The sequence below is a fragment of the Helianthus annuus genome, chromosome 15 (assembly GCF_002127325.2).
Source record: "Helianthus annuus cultivar XRQ/B chromosome 15, HanXRQr2.0-SUNRISE, whole genome shotgun sequence".
NCBI classification, from domain to species: Eukaryota; Viridiplantae; Streptophyta; class Magnoliopsida; order Asterales; family Asteraceae; genus Helianthus; species Helianthus annuus.
This window is the reverse complement of record NC_035447.2, coordinates 62,169,263-62,179,413: the sequence shown is the minus strand read 5'-3', so window position 1 is coordinate 62,179,413 and position 10,151 is coordinate 62,169,263. Positions and strand designations below refer to the sequence as shown.

General features: G+C 35.1%; 1 protein-coding gene across 1 annotated transcript; it reads left to right on the top strand.

Annotated features, from left to right (window-relative positions):
- The first annotated feature begins 203 nt into the window (after positions 1-203).
- LOC110913792 (aquaporin NIP1-1) lies at positions 204-2,952 on the top strand. The gene is made up of 5 exons (XM_022158612.1): positions 204-320; positions 1,400-1,624; positions 2,337-2,534; positions 2,629-2,690; positions 2,766-2,952. Exons 1-5 carry the CDS (start codon positions 204-206, stop codon positions 2,950-2,952), a joined length of 789 nt encoding a protein of 262 aa, XP_022014304.1.
- The last annotated feature ends 7,199 nt before the right edge of the window (positions 2,953-10,151 follow it).

Sequence of the window (10,151 nt, the reverse complement as noted above, 5' to 3'; positions counted from 1 at the left end):
AGATATTAGACAAAAACTTAATAATATAAACAAACAAATAGATATAATACTCCCAACATGACCATATACATTTCCGCTTTGTGCATATTCATTTCAAATAAATCCGTTCTCTAGTTTTTACTTTTTTTTTTCTTCCCTAAATCCATATTCATTTTTCAGTCTCACTCTCTCTAAAATACACACCGGTTTTTATAGTGTTGGCCATGGTGGAGAACGGCGGAGCTGTCATTGACCACCGTGGATTAGTCACCTTGAGCATAGCGAAAGAAGACACTAAAGATGCCACACCACCTTTGATCACTCGTCAATATTCCCAAAAGGTTGTTTCCTTAACTACATAATTCCATCTTTAAAGCGTTGTAGAGATTTTACTAATACAAATTACAACTTAGAGTTATGTTATTTTAAACATAATTCAGTTTTCAATAAGTTTTATATCAAAGCGATGATAAAAAAATTGCGTATTTATTGGATATTAAATGTTGTTAGACAAAAGCTAAATGAACTATTAATTGAAAACCGAAAAACAAAATTTTTAAAAAGTTTGGAGATTTGGTCGGTGCTAAGGTTGACAACCCTATTTGCATATAACTTTTAAATTCATACTATATAATCATATATTAGGGGTGTTCAGAATTTATTTCGAATTCGAAAAATTCGAAATTCGATTAAATTCGATTCGATTATCAAGAATTCGTTTCGATTATAAGAATTCGATTTCGAATTCGATTCAATTCAAATCGAGTCAAATAAATCGAATACGAATTTATAATTTCAAATTCGATTCGATTCGAAATTATAATATAAATTATACATTTTTTATTTATTATTTTTATATATAATACATATATAACTTTTATTGGGCTATACTATAAATTATTATCAAAATTTATTCGATGTATTAAAATTACCCATTACCAAACCCACTGCATGGCCCATAACTACAATCTAAGTAACAAATCTATCAATAGATTTTCTAACCTTAAAAACATCAACTTGTAATGTGGAGTCGTTATTCCCCATTTTTCATTTTGAATTTTAGACTTATGGTACTTTATTTGTAACTTTTTAATGTGATATCGTGTTTTATGGCTGCTTTAAAATTTACGTTTCATTTTGATAGTTTTTTTACATGTTTTAAAAGAATCTGAATCAAATCGAATTTATTCGAATTCGATCCGAATTCGAATTTTTAATCAAATACAAATCGAGTATGAATTGGATTTTTTATTTGAATACGAATACGAATTGAATTGGGTAGGTTTTAATCGAGTTCGAATCAAATTCGAATTCAAGGGTTATTCGAATAATTCAAAAATTCGATATTCGATGAACACCCTTATCATACATTTTCAACATTAGCCCATTTCTAAAAAAAATTCTTCGAATTCTTGGGCAGTTACTAGCGGAGTTGTTCGGTACGTACTTCTTGGTATTTGCAGGTTGTGGTGCGATCATGGCGGACGTCGGCAAGAACAATATGGCTGGTCATCCTGGAATCGCAATTGTATGGGGGGCAGCAAGGATGGTGATGGTTTACACCATTGGACATGTTTCTGGTGCACATATTAACCCTGCTGTCACCATTGCTTTCGCATCTTGTAGAAGGTTCCCTTGGAAAGAGGTGATTCTGGTTTTGAATTTGACGATCATCTGGATTTTTGAAAACAGTGACGGAACTAGCCCAAAAATTAAGGGGTATCCCAATTTTATTTTTGATTAGGGGTATCCTTTGTATAACAAAGACGGAGTTGAGGGGTATTTTTACATTACGGAGACGGAGTATAGCGATATTTTTACACTACGAAGACGATGCTGAGCCGTAGCCCGTGCTATCCTTGATAACACATTAGCTCCGCCCCTGTTTGAAAACGATACAGAGCGGAAGCACAAAAATAAACATTGATAATTTTCAAAGAAAATTGATGTATTATCAAGGGTCCTTTGTAAATGCTAAAATTAGAGAAAATAAACGCGCAAATTAAGTCAATCAGTGATTTATGAGTTTTACACTACATAATAAGATTCCAAACGGCTAAAATTTAGGGAAAGTCTTATGTGATAAAACTAGAGCATTAAATGATGGAACACGGATCTGAAAATTGGGCCAAACCGCCTATGATGTTTTCCACATGACCTGACTTGTCTAGATCTTTCCACCCGCTGCTTATCGTCCTTGTAACTATACTCGTAGCCCAAGTTATAGTTCTTCATATGTTAGGGCCTTTTTAGACATGTATCTCTCTTTTTAGCAAGTCAAAGCAAGAGTTGTCTGCTTTGGATCATCATTGTATCACAAAATCTTGATCTTGAATGATTTATCAATGTTTGTGCAGGTACCGGGATATGTGATTGCTCAAATCCTTGCATCAACCCTAGCAAACGAAACCCTACGGTTAATATTTAACATGACACATGATCAATTCGTTGGAAATGTCCCTCCCGGATCCGACCTTCAATCCTTGGTGATGGAAATTATTATCACATTCTACCTTATGTTTGTCATCACTGCTGTTATCACAGATGATCGGGCTGTTAGTACATTTCTACTCACTTTTATTTATCACTAACGATATTTCACGAATATAGTCAATGTAACAATACATCATGATTACTTAATTAATCTAGACGGGACAACTAGCTGGGGTCGCCATTGGATCAACCGTTCTACTTAACGCCATATTTGCAGGGTACAATCTACATATCAACACTGTTTAATATTACATAATTAGTAGTCGTTATTGAGACACATATTTTGATGACAGACCAATATCAGGAGCGTCAATGAACCCAGCAAGAAGCATAGGACCATCACTCGTGTGGAACGAGTACAAAGGATTATGGGTCTATATTTTGGGACCAATCGTTGGCGCCATTGGTGGTGCATGGGCTTACAACACCATAAGGTTCAAGCCCATGAGTGAGATAAGCAAGGGTGCATCTCGTCAATGATTTTTGAGTTGTACCTTTATTTACATCCATGGGTTTATTTGCATTTTGTAATACATATGTTTGCTCTCTTTATTGTAAAGAAAAGGTGTGGTTTAGTAATTATATATACCATGCATCTATCTCTTATACTAAAGCAAAATAATGGTTGACTTTTTGACTTTGATGTGGCTATTCTCTTTGGCCAGAGAATTGTGATTTTGGGCGGCATTCTAATTTCATCTATTCTCCTTCCTTTTCTAAAAATTCAATCAATTCAAGGTTTCTAAAAATATGAAATCTCCATCGTTCTTTGCCAAACCCTAATGAAATCTCCATTGTCCTGTGCCAAACCCTAAAATCACCGGCTCCATATCATTCTGAAACTTATTTACCTGAATCAAAAGGAACATCGATTTTCTTTGAGAATCTGGGATTCTTATTTTATATTTTCGATTGCAGTATAATGGAATTTATTTGGCAGCAATCGATTCATGGACACATTAGGTAATCAAATCTTCTTTCCAATTTGCATTAATGAAGTTTCAATCTTTTGTTGCATATCATTGATGCATCATCTTCCTTTGTGTTATCTTTAAGTTTTAAGCCATGTTAACAAACCCAAATTCTTAAACTTATTTATTCGATTGTTTCTTTTTGAAGGCTGATTGTTATTTTTTCTATTTTATCCTAATTCAAACCATTGGTTGTCAGCAATGATGAAGCTTTTGATGATGGTAGAGAGGAAGATGTTGTTGAGGTAAGTGTTTCTTGAGTTCACGATGTGGGTTTCTTGAGAATTGGTTTTGATAAAGTTATTTTTTATGAAGATATGTGTGTTCTTATCGCAATTGATTCGAATAATTGATGTGGTTTATTTTTTTTCTTTCCGATTCTACATGTTTTTGTCTGTGAAAGTGATTAGTATTTTCGATTTAGGATAGTGGGTAACTTTTGATTTTGGATGTCAAAAGGGTTGCAAATTTAATTTCAATATTGACATGGTTCTGTGAATTTCTTGACATAATTTTTGAAATTAAGTTCATGTTTATAGAATTTAGTTTCAAAATTTGACATGGTTATGATATTGATCTAGGTATTAATCCAACCTTCATTCAATGCAAAAAAAAACATTTTTAATTTTTTAAGTCGGATCTCTGAAGAAAATGCTCTGGATATTTTTTTGTATCAGCTTGAAGAGAAGCGAGAAAAAGAGGGGGGGGGGAAGGTCGAAACAAATTCTGAAAAACTATTGATCTCAGATTTAAGAAACCGATAGAGGTTATTAAAGCTATTAGTTAGTTATATGCTTTATATTGTTTTCTTTTGAGTGGACGTGTGTTAGATGAATTATGAAACTAAAACAGATACATTGATTTAAATGGATTGTTAATGTCAAATACATTTAATAGTTTAACTAAATATTCTTTGCATTTAATAGTGTCAAATACATATAATAGTTTAAGCAACCGTTAGAGGTGGCAAACCAAGTGTGTTGGATGGGTTTAGTAACGGGACAAAATGGGTTATGAGGCAAAATGCTTACTTATCTTTTATCCATTTCTTTTGTATTTTATAAATAACTGATGTGTTATATATGATTATGAAATCTACGCTACTAAATATTATTTAAAATTGATGTTAATTTTTCTACTTTAGTGTTTATAAATGTATAAATATTAGAGTCTCTATTGCATAGTTTGTTGAAGTCTTAATTTCATATTGCTCATGACAGTATGAATATGGCCCTGACATTATCTTTCTCCTGTTGCCGTTTACGCTGAGGTAATTAGCTGGTGACAACATGTATGCATAGCAAATTAGTTTCCTTAACTAACTTTTTATTAATTGATGCTTATTCTAGATTGAAAATATTGGGTGGGAACATTTGGTTAGATTGGAAAAAGATTTATTATTTGTCACATCTCATGTCGTGTAAGATCCGTTAGCCGAATGATGTTCACTTATGTTTAGCTTCAATAGTTTTTGATATTTTTTTTAATTTTTTGCTCAAAATCATGTATGCTTCACATAATGGTTTTTGTTTTTAAATCGACTAATTTTTTGTTTAACTTTGTATGTACGTAGCTCGACTTTGAATACAGAGACATCACAATTTTTTTGAATAGTGTATCACTGAATCCCCAAGTCAATTAAGCCATTAGAGCAGCTCATGCTCATGGGTATTTACTTATTTTACTCGATTTTTTACTCCGTTTTTCTTATTATATTTTGCATTTATATGATTAATGTTTATATGTTTATGAAGCTGTTATGATGATTCATATGAAATTGTGTATATTTCAGATGTGATTGAAGGTACTTGGTGATGCGAATAAGTTTTTCATTGAAACAATCCCAAAAAGGTGATCAGATTTATGATTGTTTTTAGGGTATTATCACAGTCCTGTAATGTCGAGTATGACAAATTTATGTTTATTTTTTCTAATTGGAACTGCTCAATAATCAATCTTTGTGCTATTTTGCATATTTAGTTGTCAAACATATGGATAGCCAGATGTCAAAAAACAAAGAAACTGGACAAGGGATGTTCGAGAATTAAATTCTGAACAGCCTCACGAGCGTTAAATTTAGAAAAAGAGAATAATTCTTGGTTTGGTTGTTCATGCAGACTGATTGAACCCAAAGACATGTAATGAATGAACTCATTTGACACACATGAAGATACATAAAAGGTGACTATTACAGATATTTGCTATTTACATATAAAGGGAAAACTGGCAAGGATGGATGGTAATTCAAAATCCAATATTTTTCTTTTTGTTACTTCAATGCAATAACTGTTTGTCTCTATGGTTGTGTTCATGAAGCCTCCCATTTGGCACATGATTTGAATGGACAACATTTTGTATGAGTTAGTTGTTCAAATATTAATATGTGGATCTGTTTGATTTAAAGGAACCCACCAGGACATGGTGACTTTTTCCCATCTTTGATGAACAGTGGGAAACTTGAAGCACTTTTGTCTCAGGTTTTGCTGTCCAGCTTAGTTTTTTGCACTTTGACTATATGGCATGTATATTCTTTGGGTGCTTATTTACATGCATATTTTCAAGTTTTGCTCTGTAGTTCATTACAACTTAAACAAGACGATATAACACAGTAGGTGACAAAATGGGTGTTATACTTTGATTTAGGGGTGTTTGGCATAAATTGTTAATAGTTTCACTTTTATCGATAATAAGGATGAGATTTGGGCAAATAGGTGATTCTGTTATTTTAGGTTGCGTTAGTCTATTTAAGTACACATATCTAAACACCCCATTTACTTACCAATGGGTCAATTCTTATTATATGAATTGATAATAATATGTTTTTTAATAAAATGAATTAGTAGTGTTTATATACTAAAACTTAAGCGAACTAACCTACATGTGTAATTTGATGCTTTTGCTTCGAGATTTTCATCATGTGTGTTATGTGTAGGCATCGTTTCTTCATTCGTTTTGGTGATTTGATTTGAGACGTGGGCTACATTTGTTTGATTACTTGAAATCTTGAATACAATTGATGAATGAAAATGTTGTTTAAAGAAATTGTTTTGGGTTTTGAGGATTCTTGATGTAACACTCTAAATAAATTGCCCACTATTTAAACCGACTAGATAAGAAAGATCATAGTCATTTAAAACATTTAGTACATAAGTGTTTGAAAACTACCACTAAACTTAAAGGACACATAAGTAATTCTTTCATTACAAAAGTTTTCACAAAATGAACTCCTAAAACAAAAGTGAAGATCATCTTCTTGAAAGTGTTCGGTTCATAAGTCTTGAGTTGATCACCATCCGCTTGATTGACTTACTTGAAATCTGGAAATTTAACAAAATACCAAGGTTAGAATCCCTCAAATTTCACATAATTAAGTGTGCGTTTAAATCGGATTCAAAATATGAAATTAAACAAAACTTGACATTTCTAGCCGGACTCCACCGTAAATTACGGTGGTCACCGTAATTTACGGTGAGAGCTGGACGTTTAAGGTTCTACCGTAAATCAGTAGAGAACCACCGTAGAGGTTTACTCTCTACCGTAAATTACGGTGATACCGTAATTTACGGTAGTCTCTGCATATCCTTCCTATTTGCTGTTTTGACCCGTTTATACCAATTCCTGCACTTTAAGGTCATCAAAGCACAACACGGGGTATTCCTTTACAGCAATTATGATCCGTTTAGGATCCCTTACTTCTACCCACACGCTCCCATTACCGGTTTGCGTGACAATAATATTCTTCCCATTACCCGACACACGGGTTTATGGACTACGGATGAGGTACTCCCGTTACCCGGTTTGTACCCACCACTATAACTTATTTGGTTTGCCATTATGAGGTCCCTCATTTCAAGCAACCAAACCATCGCGACTCTCTATTATTCATAACTAGTAAACCGTTAAAATGAAAACTAGATCATCAACATTATAGTAGCGTTAACCACGTACCTTAGAGCTTTCCCTTTTGGCGAGCGTCCGCACCGGCTTGACTTCCCGACGACTCGCTCGTGTTGCCTAAAACATACAAGCCAATTTATCATTAGAACCATTCGGCTCATGATTAATCTTGTTACTTAACCAACACCACATTTGTGTCGATCAATGTCTTTTAGGCATTTTATCAAGCATCTTGTGTGCATAATTTCTTACAATTTGTGACTAAGTTTAACATTCATGATTTAGCCATAGCAAACATCAAATTAAGCAATTTTGCTAAATTTTTACATCAATAATTTCTGAATCTTGTTCATAAAGCTTGAATTACTCTAGGACACATCAAAATCCTAATGTTTCATACTTTCTACAAAAACCCACATATCACCTCTAATGGTGATCATAAACTTTACAAGAATTAAACCAAATTTCAACAAGAAATCTTCTAGGGTTCATCCTTATACACTATTTCAATTAAAACAAACATCATGCATGATCAGATTTGAACCTCATGATTTTATCTAAAATCTAAGGTAGAACCAAATCATGAAATTTTACATACCTTACGATCCCTTAGTCAAGGTGATCACAAATCTATATTCAGATTTCAATTCGGACTCGATTTGCACCTTCAATTGATAGATTTTGTGAACTTTAGGGTTTGAGGGGAATCCCCTTTGTTCCCGCGTTCTTGATCGATTAAACACACACTTAGGTGTGTGTTTAGTGTATTATTTTTACTAATAATAATTTAAGTTCCTGAATTGACAATTTTGGTCCCTCAATTATACATGGACTATAGAACAAGGGTTTTTTTATTAAACTTTGTCATATTGTGTTGAGATTTTTACTAACTAGGTTATCTTTCCTAGCCTTTTATCTTAACTTACTACTAGTATTTAGTTTAAAAATGTAACATTAATATTTTCGGGGTGTTACAAGTCCACCCCCCTTAAAGAGGGTTTCGTCCCCGAAACCTGTTTATGTATATAACAGAAGTTTCTTATACGTACCGAAAAGTGTAGGGTATAGTCGTTTCATTTCCTCTTCAGACTCCCAAGTGGTGTCTGATCCTTTTCGGTGTTCCCATTTGACCTTTACTTGATAGACCATCTTGTTCCTTAAACTTTTCACCTTACGGTCTAGAATAGCAATTGGTCTCACCGCGTAGTTGAGACTATTATCCACCTCGATGTCGTCATAGTGAATATACGCGGTTTCGTCAGCTAGACATTTCCGGAGCTGTGATACATGGAACGTGCTATGTATCCCACTCAACTCTGGGGGCAATTCGAGACGGTAAGCCACCCTACCGACTCGCTCGGTGATTCTGAAGGGCCCGATAAACCTTGGGCTTAACTTTCCCCTTTTTCTAAACCGGATTATTCCTTTCCACGGTGATACCTTCAACATAACCTTATCACCAACTTGGAACTCAATCGGTTTTCTCCGTTTGTCCGCATACGCCTTCTGTCGATTTTGAGCCGCCCTTAGGTGAGTTCGGACTATGTCGATCTTTTGATTCGTGAGTCCGATTATATCTTTATGTTCAAGTTCACGCGGGCCAACCTCACCCCAACATACCGGAGTTCGACACTTCCTTCCGTATAGCATTTCATACGGAGCCATACCGATGCTTGCGTGGTAACTGTTATTATATGAGAATTCAACCAACGGTAGGTGAATATCCCAACTACCCCCGAAATCAACTATGCACGCCCGTAACATATCCCCCAATGTTTGAATTGTTCTTTCACTTTGACCATCTGTTTGAGGATGGTATGCGGTGCTAATAAACAATTTAGTTCCTATTTGTTTTTGGAAATCGTACCAAAAATTTGAAGTGAACCGGGTATCACTATCAGACACGATGGATACCGCCACTCCGTGGCGTGCTATTATCTCATTAGTGTACACTTCTGACATCTTCTCTGACGTATAAGTTTCTCGGATAGGGATGAAATGGGCACTTTTGGTTAGTCTATCCACAACTACCCAAATGGCATCGAAACCACGACTAGTTCTGGGTAGCTTGGTTAGCAGGTCCATTGTAATTTGTTCCCACTTCCAAACCGGAATATCTAATGGTTGCAACTTGCCGTAGGGTTTTTGGTGCTCCGCTTTGACTTGTAAACAAGTCAAACACTTCTCCACGTATTTAGCCACATCTCTTTTCATCCCCGGCCACCAATAGTTTTGCTTCAAGTCCCTATACATCTTAGTTGCCCCGGGATGGATCGAATAGCGAGACTTATGTGCCTCGTCAAGCAGAAGACTCTTAACACCACATGTGTTTGGGACCCAAATCCGATCATTCCGGCATTTCATCCCATTACTTCCTTCCGTAAGGTCTTTTACCATCCCTTTTATGCGTTCTTTCTTCCAATTTTCTTTCTTTAACGCTTCGGTTTGGGCTTCTCGGATTCGCTCGAGCAAACCTGAAGTTACTACCAACTGCATAGATCGTACTCGTATTGGAGCGCATTCGTCCTTTCGGCTAAGGGCATCCGCCACCACATTAGCCTTTCCGGGGTGGTAGTGGATCTCGCAGTCGTAGTCTTTCACCACTTCTAACCAGCGTCTCTGCCTCATATTTAGCTCTTTTTGATCGAAAAAGTACTTCAAACTCTTATGGTCAGTGAAAATAGTACTTTTCACACCATGCAAGTAATGCCTCCAGATTTTCAAGGCAAAGACCACGGCTGCCAACTCAAGATCATGAGTTGGGTACTTTGTTTCATGCGGCTTAAGTTGTCTAGAGGCATAGGCGATCAC